Genomic DNA, 16,219 nt, shown 5'->3' on the forward strand with positions numbered 1-16,219 from the left:
ATCCACCTTGCCCTGCCTTTCTTCTAAATCACTTATACTTTATTTTCTACATTTACTCTTTCATCAGTTTTGATTAAAATTGTGATCTTGCTTTAGGTAATGATAGAAATTTATGTTGTTTTATGGATATCTAAGTTTCACAGTAGCATTTTGTGAAAACACTATCCTTTCCACACTGAAAATTTTCGATACCTATGTACCAATCATTCATGTCAGTTGTCCATAGAAGGAGGGTTATTTCTGGGCCATCTGTTCTATTCCCTTGGTCTCTATGTTTGATCTCACACCAGTGCTCTTCTGTCTTAGTAACTGTAGCTTTGCAGGGAGAATTAAAATCAGGAAGTGTGAGTCCAACTTCTTATTTAATATCTGATGTTCTTCCATTATTGTTTTCAAAGAGCTAAGACAAATATATGCCCACCTCTGTTCCACTCTTGGGATATTCATGCAGGATCCTGTTAGCTCAATCTGCCTCAGGTGTTTTCTAAATAGTTTTGGGGAGGGTGCTGATTGGATTAGCTGGGGAATTCCAGAGAACACACCCGGAGGCTTCCTAATCCACTTAATTGCTTGGACTTGATTGGTGCATCCTGTACCTAGTGAGTGGGTGAGGGGAGTCGGATGAGCCATAAAAGGGCTGAGGTGGAGACAAACCTGCCATTTGAAGACAGTCTCATGACGGGAAGCATCCTTACTTGAGTTGAGGAACCCGCAGGGAAGCCTTGCGATCACTGCTCCTGGAGCCATGGAGGTTGCTTCAGTCCACAGGGAAGGTGAGTCCCCTTTCACCCTCTTTCTGAAACTCAGACCTTCGCAGCCAATTTCACCTGATGTTATAGACAATGCCAGTCATTCTCTAAATGACAACTAATCATTGTTATCCCCGACAGATCCCGACCTGTATTCGAAAGAGGCTCCTGGGACAAAAGAATTGGCTCCCAGGGACAAACTGCTGCTGACCTGGAAGAGACCTTATGGGGTTGGTGCTGGGCTCTGGAATGTGGGAAACACGTGCTACATGAATGCTGCACTGCAGTGCCTGACATACACACCACCCCTCGCCAACTATATGCTGTCCCGGGAGCATTCTCTAACCTGTCATAGTCAGAAATACTGCATGCTCTGCAGCATGCAAGATCATATTACAAGGGCCCTGCAGCTTCCTGGAAATGTTTTTAAGCCCTCACATGCATTGGCTGCTGGCTTCCATAGATACACCCAGGAAGATGCCCATGAATTTCTAATTTTCACTGTGGATGGCATGAAGAAAGCTTGTCTGTCTGGGCACAAGCCCTTAGATGGCCACTCTGAGGACACAACCCTAATCCATCAAATATTTGGAGGCTACTGGAGGTCTCAAATCAAGTGTCTGCACTGCCATGGCATTTCAGACACCTTTGAACCTTACCTGGACATTGCCTTGGATATCGAGGCAGCTCAGAGCCTGAACCAAGCTTTGCAATGGTTGGTGAAGCCCGAGCACCTGGACGGAGAGGATGCCTATCACTGTGGTACTTGTCTAAAGAAGGTCCCTGCGTCCAAGTGTCTGACTGTGCACACTGCCTCCAAGGTCCTGATGCTTGTGTTGAAAAGGTTCTCAGATGTCACAGGCAACAAAATTGCAAAAGAAGTGCAATATCCCGAGTGCCTTGACATGCAACCATACATGTCTCAGCGGAACAGAGGACCCCTTGTTTACCTCCTGTATGCTGTGTTGGTCCATTCTGGGAGCAGCTGTCAAAGTGGACATTACTTCTGCTATGTCAAAGCTGGGAATGGCCAGTGGTACAAAATGGATGATGCTAAGGTGACCGCCTGTGATATTTCTTCTGTCCTCAGTCAACATGCCTACATCCTCTTTTATATCCACAAGAGTGAACTGGAGAGAGACGGTGGGTGTGCCTCAACAGGGGAGAAACTGAGAGGCCGTGGGCCTGAAGATACAGACATGGGAGCAACCCAAGGGGGGCTCAGAAGTGACGCTTGCATCAAGGTTCCTGAGTTGGAGGCGTACTTTGGGAAAACAACTAGAGAGCTCCTATTACATCAGTGGAAATGCCACCAGGAACAAAACCGACCACAGCCTGAATTCAACTCCAATGGAGTCATGTCTCCTGAATTGAAGTACAGGAGTGAGGTGAAAAAGAGTCATGCTGAGCAGGACAACTACCTGCTGCAAAAACCAGCCAGGGACGTGACAGAGCAGGTGTCCCTGAGCACTGGTAAAGTCCCCTCTCTGGGAAGAAGGGCCAGAGGTAGCAACGAGCAGGGCACGAGTTTTCTGGTGGTGTTGATGGTACTGATGTCATGGTTGGTGTGGGTGGTGTACAAGAGGAGAATGCAGGGTTTTCTGCATTTCGCCTGGCCTTGGTCAAACTTTGGATTTTGATGCAGAGAGTATTTGGATAAGTAGACTTTTGGGTTTGGAGGGAATCTGTGTAATTGGGGATGAGAGGCTTTTTGCTAACTTAGTGATGGAAGTTTTTATAGATGCAAAGTCCTTGGGAATAATTCCTTCCTGAGGATTTGGCTACGTATTATTCATATCTTCAAAAGTTGTCCTGTCACCTCGGTCATTAGAAATTATCTGCTAGTTTTCTGTGAGAAGCAAAAGTGGCTGGAACTGACAGAACCTTTCCCTTGTCTTAGGCGGAGGCTCTCCTCTGGGTCCCTGGCCCACTTTGCCAGTCAGTGACCCGGATCTGCCCCCTTCACACCCGCTTTGCTGTGAAGACTCAGCAAACAATTGAATTCTAGACTGTGGGGTTAAGTTTTCATTCTTCTGATGTCATTTCTTCTGATGTCATTTTCATGTATTCTTCTGATGTCATTTTCATGTATTTATTTAGTTGTACAATTGTAAGTCTGTGTGCCAGCAATGTACTAGGGGAGGCATGTGGAAGTGATTTTGTCAGATGCCTCCTATAGGTATAATCCTATATGGGAGAAAATCTGATAAAGTCTGATGCATATTCCCAGACTTTCCAGGAAAACACAATTCTATGAAACTGCCTTGAAAACATATTCATCTCTGTTCTGGAAAACCATGAATAAAAATGCTTGTATCAAGATCTTTAACAGGGCAGGGTATGAAAAACTGTCATAATCTTCGATCTGATGGAGAAAATTCATGAAGTTGTTATTCAAAATTGCTTTCACAAATTTGAGATGCTTTCCCCAATAAAATGATCATTTGTAATTCTTTGCCTGCTTTATGTGACTGTTGACTAAAAATTCGGCACTTGTTCCCTCAGCCCCATCAGAGGAATGTTGACAGTGGTTTTCGGAGAACTAAAGAGGAGTTTATTCATTTGCCAGCACATGAAAAAGCTGGAAGACTCCTGTCTCAAAGTCCCAGCGCCTCCCCTCTGAGCAGAAGTACAAAGCTTTTAAGGGCTCTGATTAATCCCATCTTCAGCTAAGACGATCTCAAGATCTCTGCTGGATTAATCCATTCTTCACCTAAAGTGGTCTCGAAGACCTCCACCCAGACACCTCCCCTTCGCCTTCAGACCACTGGCCTGAGGCATGGCTGCAGGGGGATGTTTTGAAGGCACATAAAATGTTTGTGCCCGTTGGCAAGCCATTTCTTCTGTTACATGACCCATAGCATTTTATTTGGTGAGTTTCCTCTTTCACTTGACGTAGAGGAAACCTGAATTGATGTTCCATTTAGGTGTCTTTGCCATCAGTATCTTCCCAGGTCAATCTCTCTCCACAGGAACTAGATAAAATCTGTCCTTGACTCTGTTCTCACCTGTAAAGACACTGCCATGAAGCCCATCTGCCCTGCCCTGCAGTGGCTCCCATGAGAAGACCTGAGCTGAGGTCCTCTTCAAGCTCCTGGACAAAATAAGCAACTGTAAGCGTCCACTCCTGACACCCCTGTCCACATCCCTGCACTCTCCCCAGGACGCTAACGTGCCCTCAATATGACAGACAGTGGACCTCATGGTGGTTCCACTGAAGTTCTGGAGGTGGCCTTGAACCCCCAGATGATCCAGGACCCCAAAGGCAGCCTCAAGTAGGAGGCAAGAGAGCTGCCGGAATCGACACCCAGATTTGTCAGAATCCTTACATAAACTCAGACTCAGCCCTTCCCAACCCTGCAATAAATACATGCAGAGGGCAGAGCTGGGTGTCTCCAGACTGTCTTCAGTCGGCACTCAGTATAAATAAATTTGGACCGAAAGAGGCTTCCCAAGAGAATAGGAGTAAACTTGCCCAGAAAGCTGGCACTGACCTGCAGCCTCCACATGGCAGAAGTCTCCTGAGCCCTGTCCAGGCCTGCACCGAGCCCCGTCTCCCGTCACCCAGCCCTGCTCCAGGCCAGCCCCTCAGGATGGCCTTCAGGAGACTGGACAGCGGACAGTGGAGCTCCAGGCTCCTGCCAGCTCCCTCCTGCCTCCTCCCTGAGAAGCCAGGTCCTCCTGCCCAGAACCCTCACGCCCCAGAGAAGTCTGAGGCTCACTGTGCCCGGGTCCCCCCGAGTGTCCTGTATGAGGACCTTTGGCTTTCCTCATCCTCTGAGGACAGTGACGTGGCCTGAGACACCAGGGGGAGGGAGACTCGGCCTCCAGCCACGTGGCCTGGGAGGGGACTGTTGTGTTGAGGAGGGGAGCGTGGAGGGAGCAGCCTGTGTCTGGGGAATCACCTTCCCCAGCTCTGGAGCTTGTGCCGATGGTGGGACCCCAGGTGATGCTGGACTCAAATTCGCAGGCATTCCCTGATGGACTGGAGTAAACTCAAATTGTCTGTAGAATTAAACTTATCAAACTAGCAAGTAAATTATGTTAATTAAGTTACACTTATAATAAACTGAATAAAGACATGGCAGAATGTATTATCCTGTGATGTAACTTAATTTTTTTTTCTTTTTGAGACAGAGTCTCACTCTGTTGCAGGGACTGGAGTGCTGTGGCATCAGCCTAGTTCACCCTCAAACTCCTGGGTTCAAGTCATCCTCCTACCTCAGCCTCCCAAGTAGCTGGGACTACAGACATGCACCACCATGCCCGGCTAATTTGTATATATATACTTTTAGTTGTCCAGCTAATTTCTTTCTATTTTTTTTTTAGTAGAGACAGGGTCTCACTCTTGCTCTGGCTAGTCTCGAACTCCTGAGCTCAAATGATCTGCCCGCCTCAGCCTCCCAGAGTACTAGGATTACTGGCATGAGCCCTGGAGCCTGGCCAACTTGTGATGTAAATTGTAAGGTGTGTGATCAATCTGTGTTTGATGTGTCAGTGACTGAAATTTGGGAAACTCTCCGTAGAAGACTCACCTTTGCCATCTTCATTTTGTAAGCTGTTTCCTGTCCTGAAACAAGAGTTTTTATCCGTTGATGTGTTTCACTGAAAACAATTATGGGGATATTCCCTTGATGTGGTATATTCATTATTAAATTGAAGTTTGTTGTAATATATCTTTTAAAAATCTGTGTCAATGTTAATAAAATTCATCATCATATCGCACATCAAATAGGTGCTTTGCTCATCAAATATCTCAAGCAATTTCTTGTTTGTTGTAATCGTCAGAGTCTGTTTACCTGAGAGTAACTGGAACCTTGCAGGTCCCAGTACTTTGTTGAAATACAGAACCCAGAAATAAAAGCCAGCCCCGGTGCATCAAAACAGGCATTTGAACAATGTCTCTGAGTGAAGTTCATGCCTATTTGAGCATGATAAGCACAGCACAGAGGTCTCAATTTAGGCCCCAGCTCTGTCCAAACCCTTGCTAAGTGTCCAGCCAGACCAACCCCTAGGATGACAGGTGCTAACCCAGGCTCCCTGACAGGACATGGGAGGAGGAGCCCAGGAAAAGCCCTTACAAATTTTGGATGGGGTCTGGTGACATTTTGTAGGAAATTGAAGCCAAGCAGGTACCAGGGAGGGAAGGTTTGATCATTTTTGCCACAGTGGGTCCTTCTAAAGCAAAGGCCAGGTCGGGGGCTATTCTTTTTATTTATTTATTTATTTTTTATTTCGGCATATTATGGGAGTACAGATTTTAAGGTTTCAATAAATGCCCATTTCCCCCCCTCCCCCCACAAGTCTGAGTCTCCATCATGACCATCCCCCAGATGGTGCACATCTCACTCATTATATATGTATATACCCGCCCCCCTCCCCCCTCCCACCTGCCCAATACCCTATTACTGTAGTACCTATGTGATCACTTAGGTGCTGTTCAATTAATACCAATTTGCTGGTGAGTATATGTGGTGCTTGTTTTTCCATTCTTGGGATACTTCACTTAGTAGTATGGGTTCCAGCTCTAACCAGGAAAATATAAGATGTGCTATGTCACCATTGTTTCTTAGAGCTGAATAGTACTCCATGGTATGCATATACCACATTTTATTAATCCATTCTTGGATTGATGGGCACTTGGGCTGTTTCCACAGCCTTGCAATTATGAATTGTGCTGCTATAAACATTCGAGTGCAGGTGTTGTTTTTGTAGAGTGTCATTGGATCTTTTGGGTAGATGCCCAGCAATGGGATTGCTGGATCAAATGGTAGATTCACTTGTATCGCTTTAAGGTATCTCCATATTGCTTTCCACAGAGGTTGAACTAGTTTGCAGTCCCACCAGCAGTGTAGGAGTGTTCCTCTCTCTCCACATCCATGCCAGCATTTATTGTTTGGAGACTTTTTGATAAAGGCCATTCTCACTGGAGTTAAGTGATATCTCATTGTAGTTTTGATTTGCATTTCCCTGATGATTAGAGATGTTGAGCATTTTTTCATATGTTTGTTGGCCATTCTTCTGTCTTCTTTAGAAAAGTTTCTGTTCAAGTCCTTTGCCCACTTTTTAATAGGTAGGGGCTATTCTTGACTTATGAATGTCCAAGAGTGCTTTGAACAATTTCAGTTATCCTAGATCTTTCTTCTCATTGATAAGTAACATCCTCATTTTTCACTTCCTGGTGTTTCATTTTTATATGAATTTTTCCCTTCCTGATCCATGTATTGATAGTTACACCACAGACGCACCCTGCACCAGGACACCCCCACCACTCCTCATGCTATCATGGTAGTTGAGGTGTATCATAACTTTGGTTAAATGCATATGTAGTGTTTTCATTATGAAGATCACTTAATCTAAATCACGTTGAGGTCTCAACTCACAAGGTACCTTGTGGAAGAGCCTCTCCCTTTCACTTCAAATACAGGGGTGCTCCCCATGCCCACCCACAGTGCCAAGTCCTTCTTTCCTCCATCACGTGAAGTGAAATTACCGCTTTCGTGGTCTTCTCCCTCCGTGATAGCTATAACCTTGTTTGTCCTGCTCAAAGCGTTGTCCTCAGTTTTTCCAAGAACTTTGTCAGATACACAACTGTTAGTCCATGAGCACAACAAGAATGAACTCAAACTCCTGGGCTCAAGAAATCCTGCCTCAGCCTCCCAAGTAGCTGGGACTACAAGCATGCACCACCTTGCTCAGCTAATTATATATATATATATATATATATATATATATATATATATATATTTTAGTTGTCCAGCTAATTTCTTTTCTATTTTTTTTTTTAGTAGAGATGTGGTCTCGCTCTTGCTCAGGCTGGTTTCAAAACCTTACCTTGAGCCATCTGCCCACCTCGGCCTCTCAGAGTGCTAGGATTACAAGGTGTTAGCCACCATGCCCGGCCCCTAACCAAAGGGTTAAGCCAGTTTTGACCAGAACAAAAGGCAGAAGTTTATTTCTCTATCATTTAAAAGAAATCTGTAGTTGCACGAGGCAGGGCTAGTGCAGGGGCTCTGCAAATTCACAGAGATCTGTGCCCCTCCAAGCTCTCTGCTCTGCTGCACATTAGAAGAGGTCCTAATTTGGCTGCTAAATCCCCACCCATCATCTCTGAATTCCAGGCAGCAGGAAAGAAAAAGGCAGGAGAGAAGGGCAAGGGAACATCTGGTCCTCCTTTTTTAACTAACCCTCGCAAAAAAAAAAAAACCAAAAAAACATTTTATTGAGATACGATTATATTTAAAAAGCTGTACCCATTTAATGTATACACACATCTCAGTGAATTTCACATCTCTGTGAAAACATCATTACCATCAAGACTATAAACATATCTATCATCTTCCAATGTCTCCTTCCATTGTTATTATCATTTTTGGTAAGAACACTTAACATGAGATCTACCCTCTTAGCAAATTTTAAGTATATAATACAGTTTTCTTAACTATAGATACTATGCTGTAAACTAAATCTCTAGAATTTATTTATGTTGCATAATTAAAACTTATGTGGGCTTATTCTCTTTGAAAATTGAAGTGATGAGAGTGGACATCTTTGTCTTGTTCCTGATCTTAGAGAAAAATTTTACGTATTTCACCATTGAGTATGATGTTAGCTTTGTGCTTGTCATATGTAGCCCTTACTGTATGGAGGTGCATTCCTTCTATACCTATTCTGTTAGGGTTTTTATCATGAACAGATGTTGAATTTTGCCAAATGCCTTTTCTGTATCCATTGAAATGTTCATATGTTTTTTGTTCTTTATTTTATTAATACAGTGTATCACATTTCTTAATTTATTTACATTGAACTATCCTTATATTCCCAAGATAAATCCCACTTGATCACAATGAATGCTTTGGGGGGCCAAAAATAAGGCAGCTTTTCTCTCCTATCCCACACACACAGCTCCTTGGATTTTTGTCTCTGAAACCTAAGCGATGGTAGGAGTCCATCTCATGACATCACAAATTGTGGACAGGTCAGTTCTGAGTTATGACTCAGATGGGCACATGGCTCTGCTCCCCTTTCTGCAGCTCACAAGGTAAAACAGCAAAATAAACCTCTCCCACCCTTCAGTCACCACAGACACCCTTAGTATATTTCATTCAATGTTCTTATCCACAAACAAAATGAATGTTCTGACAAAGCATTCCTTCTCTGCTTTTAGCCCAGATCTTGGAAATACATCGTCTTTCAAAACCCCCATTCTGAACCTAAAGATCAAGGTCAAATCCCTCAGAATACAAACTGCAATGACTTGAGGTTTTGATAAACTGGCAAAATCTCCAAACCATAGGCGTTCCTGAGGCCAATTTAATGGGCACTTCCCTGGGTATAATTAGTACATACCATTATTTAAAAATCTCCACAGCGATTCTCCACTGCAGCCAGGGTTTATGTCAAGTTGCCTGGGAACTCCAGGAACAGTCAACCGCAATCCTTGGCATTCTGGATGGAGAAGCAGAGGCTGGGTCAAAGCAGGGGCTCACATTATATTGATAGTTTAATGTATTTATTTAAGCATTTACTTTACTCCCTACCAGTAGTTGACATCACCTGTACTCCTGACCCGCAATAAGATGTACTATTTGTGCTGTAAAGTGGTATGGGATTTGATACATGCATAGTGGCAGGTCTACACCACAAAAGTATCACACACAATTCTCTTATTCTACCTCCTCTTCCCTGCACACAGAGAAAATCAATCCATTTTGTATTCCGACCTTGTATCTTTTGTATTACTTCTATCCACTTTCCTCAAAGGAGAAGATACTGTGCTGCACTTCCATTTGAACTTCCAGAATTAAAGCATTGAAAAATGTGAAAAGCAAAATTTAGCAATTCCAATTGAGGTCTTGCACTGCAACCCCATGGCTGGCAGAGGGCAAGAAGGCCCGCCTTTCCTGACCGCATGGGCGCATGCATGCTCCGCCCTCGGACACCCACTGTGGATCCACCCTGAGGAGAAGCTCCCAGTGCAGAGTCCTGACTGTGTCTGAAGACGACCCGAGGCTTCCGCGGGTGGCTGTAGGGATTGTTGGGTTGTAAGATACCGGGCTATAAGGACAATAGACACCTTCCAGCTTCTGTTTACTGCTTGTTTGCTAACCGCAAGGCATTATGAGTATATTATGGGATGCAGAGGAAAAAGACAAAGAGAGCAGAAACCTGAGTCTCTCAGCTAGGACCCGGAACAGGTTAGGGCCTATCAGGGGCAGGCTGAAGTAAATATCACTGTGGGGGCGGATGCATGACCAGTGTGTAAACAACTAAGTTATAAAAAGGGGACTAACACACAAAGGAGGGTCCCTGCCCGGAGAAGAGGCCACTGCGCTGGCACTCTGGGGGCTCGGACCCTAGCTCGAGCTAGACAATAAAACTCCTTTTGATAATTACAGCCTCAATGACTCTGTCTCTCTGTCCTGCGGCCTTGTGAATCTCGAATATAACAGGGTCCGAGGCCAACCCCGGACCCAGGTGCAGAGGACGGGCGATGGGAAAGCTGCACCAGCTGGTTGTGAACCGGAAATGCAGAAACTTACTCGGGGGGCAAAAGACTGCTTCAGGGTCTGCAGGAAACTGGGCGATCCACAAGTGGGGATCTAGGAGCAGGCGCGGTGTCCCTCCCTCCTGCCATTTCCAGGTCAGTGTGTACTTAAGCCTGGTGGATCCTGAGACTTCCAGTTTGCCTCCCACGGATTGCGTAGTGTGTGCTGTGGGCTCCGGCTTCTTCCAGCCACTTCAAGTATTAATAAAATGGTTCTAGTGTTTTATGGCAACGGCTTATTCTCGTCAGGCCGTTTATATTCTTCCCTCGCAACGGCGCCAACTCGGGTGACGTCAGAGGCCGTTTCCGCGCGGAGGGAGAAGCGGCGCTGCGCGCGCAGCCGGTGCCACCGCGTCCCGGGCTCCGGAGGGCGACGGGGTCGCCATGGGCGGCGGGGACCGTGCGGTTGCAGCTTCCATCTGCTCTGGACCTCGTTTCCATCTCCACGCTGCTCACCCGAGCGGCGGAGAACGAGAGCTGCGGTCAGCCGCAGGGACTTCACGGGAGCAGGGCCTGGGCAGTGAGCTGGCGGGGCAGAAAACCGTCTGAGCAGACAAAATTGCTGCCTGTGTTTACACACATCTGTTTAAACTTTCCTCTTTACCTTAAGTTCCTTTCCTATTTCACGCGGGAGATGATTTATCAATTCAAATACCTTTAAGATCAACAGGAATTATATCTCATAATTTCATTGACTTATTAATTTCTGTATTCATTTTAATCTTCAATTTGTCTTTACCTTTACTCCCACAGTCTCTGAAAAATTATTTTAAATTAGAAAATTATGAGTTATTTTAATGTATGGTTTTGTTTTCTATTTATGAGTATTTTATAGCCAATATGGATAATGAGGCTTCTCAAATGTATACTTCTGTGGGGCTGTGTGGAGATTGCTTTTATCTAATAAAAATTTAATGTTTCAATATTTTTAGGAGCATTTAATAGGGAAGTCTATACTTTCATGTAAACATTAAAAGAGTAGTAAAACTGGATATTCAAATTTCGGTAGCCTCATTTATAACCTTAATATATTTTAATGTGAAGTAGGTGAGTTTGTATTTCCTTTTCTGTTTCTTCTGGACATTGTTAAGTTCATGCTACCTAGATTGTAGCAAGAACAATTCCCAGTTGTTCATGCTGCTGACATTTCTCAAACATTATGTCCTGAAAACAGTACCCTATTGGTTTTCCCATAACTGAAATTCTCAGTTTCTCAACGTTTTAAGTATTTTCAGAAAGTGTTGAGTGTTTCTTCTCAAATTTTGGAAAATAACTTTCTTGTAGGCCAGATATTAGATAGAAGCCAGAGGTTCCTACAGAGAAGAGGCGACAACCTTGCCCAGTGCCATCGCTGTCTATCTCCAGGGCTAAACTCATTTCCTCGAACTCAGCTCACTTCTCTCATACATGTTAGTAAATGGACACAGATGAAGTAGCCAGGACTGTACACCATTTGGTTATCACCAAATCCAGATATCTGAACCTCTAATTCTCTAATTAACATTTTTAGTACCCTCACACTTATCATAGGATATAACTCTGCCTGTGTAAACCACCCAGCATGCCACTTACCTGCGTGAATTACATGTTCATTTTTATACACCAGTATGTATGACCAGTGTGTAAACAACTAAGTTATAAATGTGCCTGGGAACTCTCAAGATTAATAGAATTGATCCTCTTTAGATCACGTGAAGTACACATTTTTGGAAGCACTTTAAGAGAAGTTGATCCCATAAGATGGATGGCAAGCTTTTTCACCATATCTCTGACTGTTTCCATGACTGGGATTAAACCCAATGAGTCTGAGTGCATTGTATACATATTGTTTTCAATTTTTATTTATCTTAGTGTATTACAATGTTTCTTAAAATGAAAATGCAATGTACAGGAATCCCTGGAAAAACATTGTCCCTGAAGAACTAGTGTCCTTTACGTAAGAAACTATATCCTGACCCATGCACAGTGGTTGTAGGATGGAAAATTGATGGGTTTTACTAAGATGAAGTTTCTCTATTGTTCTGTGGTGGAGTCTTACATGAATTCTGTTCTAATAAAACCTTCCTGCATCCTGACCCCCTGAAACCTGTATTTGCAAACCAAAGAAGACAAAGACCCACCAACGTAATTCAAATTTCAGGATGCCAAGCAAGGTGGACCATCATATTCATTGACTCCTGTGATCTTTAGAGGATTTTAGAGGGAGAGAATTCTTATGCACCTAGAGGTCCTCTGTATTAACAGAACTGAAGACCCAGGATCTGTGTTTTTGTCAAGATGTATGAGACACTTAGTAATAAGGCAGTATTTAGGCCATGAGACAAGGCTGTAGGAGTGGAGAGATATAGCCTCTGATTCAGGCCACATGAAGTCACGATCTTTTCAGAGGGTATGGTGGACGGAGTGCGGTCCAACCTGCAGTTCCTTTACTTTCATCTTATCACGGACCTTCTGAGCTCAACCAAAAGGCACCTTGTGCTTAAGAACCAGCATCCTCAAGTGTGAAACACTCTTGAGAAATTGGTTTGTCAGGGAGGAGAAGCCATCATTTGCCTTTTGCCCCCAAATCCTTCTCTCTACAGAGCCATACAAATATTCTTGGTCTTGGTCAAACTTTCCTGGCAGAGAGAGACTGGAGTTAGCAAGGGATTGTTGTGTTATTCTTGTGCACCACCTGCAGTGGTTCTCAGATAGTGCTGGGCATCCGGATGGTATGGACAGTGTTTAACAGAGCAGAGGCCCTGGCTCTACACAGACACAGGGAAAGTGACATCTCGGGGGTAGGACATAAGCATGAGTATATTTTAAAGCTCACTAACTGCTTGGAATGTGAGCCCAAGTGAGAGTAATTCTGCATGCACTGCTTACCACACTTTAATTTGCACAAATATCATTCAGATACATTGTTAATATGTGTTTTTGATTTGTATGGGGTAAGTTTTACCTTAGATTCTGTATTTCTAATAAGGTGCTAGCAAGGTTTTCATTGCTCTCACATATTTAAACATTGATGACTATAACTACCAAGAAATTGAAATGAGGTGTTTTAGAAATTAAACTCTTTGCAACATAGGGAGACACCAAATCCACAACAACAAAAAATTAGCCAGGCACGGTGTCACTTGCCTGTAGTTCCAGCTGAGCCAGGAGGATGTCTGAAGCCTGGGAGTTGGGGGTTGCAGTGAACTGTGATCTTGCCACTGCATTCCACCCTGAGTAAAGAATGAGACCCTGTTTCTGAAAAAAAAAGAAACTAAAGTACTTATATCATATTTCGATGAATTTTATTAACATTTAACAGATTTAAAAACTACAACTTTACAATGAAATTTAATAACCACATACAGACAAGGTCAAATTTAATCATTATTCAATAGGAACATCATATCTACAAAAAATGTAGACTTTGAATGAATGTTTTTTTGTCTTTGAATGCCAAGTGTCTTCTGTACTTTCTTTTATTATCATCATAGTCTTTGCATCAAGATACATAGCAATGATAGCAGGTTTCTTTTTAAAGCTTAGTATTAAATATTAAATATCTTTCCCCATTTTAATTTTACATTACTCTGCCAAGAAAAAAAAATTAAAGCTCAAGTTATTTGAAGCCTGGACACACTTCCATGATTTGCCAGGCTATGTAAAAGTTGGTGGCTTTATTCTTTCTGCTGTGTAAGCAGATCCAGGCCCTAGAAATATGGGACCAGATTATATAATCGTTGTTGAAAAGTGTGCTACAAAATGGCTGGCCTGTTATAAGCCTTCCTACAGGAGAATAACTTCTCCCTCACCAACCTCCACGCCCACGCAAGCAGAGAAGTGCCTGAAGACAGCGTGAAGAGGTAACACGGACGGGCAGGCAGGTTGGAGAGGAAACAGGAACAGAAAGTAATTTGAAATCTCCACGGCACTGTGTAAGGTCGCCATTGCTGGAACAACTATAAACACTAGAGGCTTATGGCTCGCTTGTGAAGGGACAGAAAAGTGAGACAGATTGCTCATATGACTGAGTTGCCTGGTGGACTCGGGCGGCGGCCCAAGCGCTGCAAGGGAGGGAGCAGAAGAGGGGAGTGAGAGGCATCCCTTGGAAACTCCTGGGGTCTCCAGAGGCCCAAGCCCCGCCCCTGCGATACACGCCGATAGTTTTCCCTCTCGGTGCAACTTGCCCGCGGGTCCCAACCTCCACGCATCCTCCACAGGGATTTCCAGCGGCTTGGACTGTGGGTATGCGCCCATAGTTTTTGCCCCTCGGCAGAACTTGCCCCCAGGTCCAAGCCCCATGCATCCTCCGCAGGAATCTCCAGTGGCTTGGCCTGCGGTTACGCGCTGATAGTTTTCACCCCTCGGTGGAATTTGCCCGCGGGTCCCAGCCTCCACGGATCCTCCGCAGGGATTTCCACAGGGATTTCCAGCGGCTTGGACTGTGGGACACGCCGATAGTTTTCGCCCCTTGGCGGAACTTGTCCGCAGGTCCCAGCCTCCGTGGATCCTCTGTGGGGATTTCAAGTGGCTTAGACTGTGGGTACGCACTGACCGTTTCTGCCCCTCGGCGGAACTTTCCTGTGGGTCCCAGCCTCTGCGCATCCTCTGCAGGGATTTCCAGAGGCTTGGACTGCAGGTACTCGCTGATAGTTTTCGCCCCTCAGCGGAACTTGTCTGTGGTTCCCAGTCCCTTGAGTTCTGCTGGTGAAGGGACAGAGGGCAGGGTTAGAGCCATCCTCCACGGATCCTCCGCAGAGATCTCCAGCGGCCCAAACCCCGCTGCTGCGGGTATGCGCCAATAGTTTTTGCCTCTTGGTGGAACTTGTTCGGGGCTCCCAGCCCCTTGAGCCCTGCTGGTGAAGGGAAAGAAGGTGGGATGAGAACCATCCTCCATGGACCCTTCCCAGGGGACTCCAGCGACCCATGCTCCGCCATCAGGAGGACATACAGATAGTTCTCGCCCCTCTGAGGAACTAGTCCACCGTTCCCAGCCACCTGAGCTCTGCCGGTGAAGGGACAGAAGGCAGGGTGAGAGCCATCCTCTGCAGATCCTCCCCAGAGTTCCTCAGCGACCCAAGCCCTGCCTCTGCAGGGACGCGCTGGGAGTTTTCACCCCTTGGTGAAACTTGTCCATGGATTCTAGCCCCTTGAAATCTCCCGGTGAAGGGACAGAAGGTGGGGTGAGAGATATCCTCTGCAGACCCTCCACAGGGGTCTCCAACATCCAACGCTGCACCGACATGGGGACTCACAGATAGTTTTTGCCCCTCCACAGAACTTGTCCACAGTTCCCAGCCACCTGAGCTCTGCCAGTAAAGGGACAGAAGATGGAGTGAGAGCCATCCTCTGCAGAACCTCCCCAGGGGCCTCCAGCAGCCCAAGCCCCACCTCTGAAGGGACATGCCGATAGTTTTCAGTCCTCAGCGAAACTTGTCTGGTGTCCCCAGCTGCTTGAGCACTGCCAGTGAAGGGACAGAGCCAGGGGTGAGAGCCAACCTCTGCAGTCCCTTCCCCAGGGATCTCCAGCGATCCAAGCCCTCCCACCAGGGACAGAGACATGTGGATAATTTTCACCCCTTGGCGAAACTTGCCCACGGACCCTAGCCACTTGAGCTCTGCCAGTGAAGGGGCAGAAAGGGGGGAAGAGAGCCATCCTCCATGGACCCTCCCCAAGGGTCTCCAGCGGTCCAAGTACTGCCACCGGGGTGCAGAAAGTTTTCATCCCTCAGTGGAACTAGTCTACAGACTCCAGCTGCTTGAGCTCTGCCGGGGAAGGGGCGTAAGAGAGGGCTAGCGCCATCCTCTGTGAATCCTTCCCAGGGGTCTGCAGTGGCTAAAGCTCCACTGGTGACACACGGAAAAGGAATAGTCGTCACCCCTCAGTGGAGATTCTCAGTGGTCCCTGACAGCTCAAGCACTGCTGATCTTAGCTCATAATCCA

The 16,219-nt window shown here is 45.5% G+C and overlaps 1 protein-coding gene across 1 annotated transcript; it reads left to right on the forward strand.

Moving 5' to 3' along the window:
* Positions 1-745: 745 nt before the first annotated feature.
* On the forward strand, positions 746-14,986 carry LOC105869231 (ubiquitin carboxyl-terminal hydrolase 17-like protein 22). The gene is made up of 9 exons (XM_012760926.3): positions 746-773; positions 891-2,222; positions 3,940-4,024; positions 10,546-10,778; positions 12,683-12,795; positions 14,068-14,138; positions 14,591-14,719; positions 14,767-14,914; positions 14,966-14,986. Exons 1-9 carry the CDS (start codon positions 746-748, stop codon positions 14,984-14,986), a joined length of 2,160 nt encoding a protein of 719 aa, XP_012616380.3.
* The last annotated feature ends 1,233 nt before the right edge of the window (positions 14,987-16,219 follow it).

Source organism: Microcebus murinus, chromosome 24 (genome assembly GCF_040939455.1).
Source record: "Microcebus murinus isolate Inina chromosome 24, M.murinus_Inina_mat1.0, whole genome shotgun sequence".
Taxonomy (NCBI): domain Eukaryota; kingdom Metazoa; phylum Chordata; class Mammalia; order Primates; family Cheirogaleidae; genus Microcebus; species Microcebus murinus.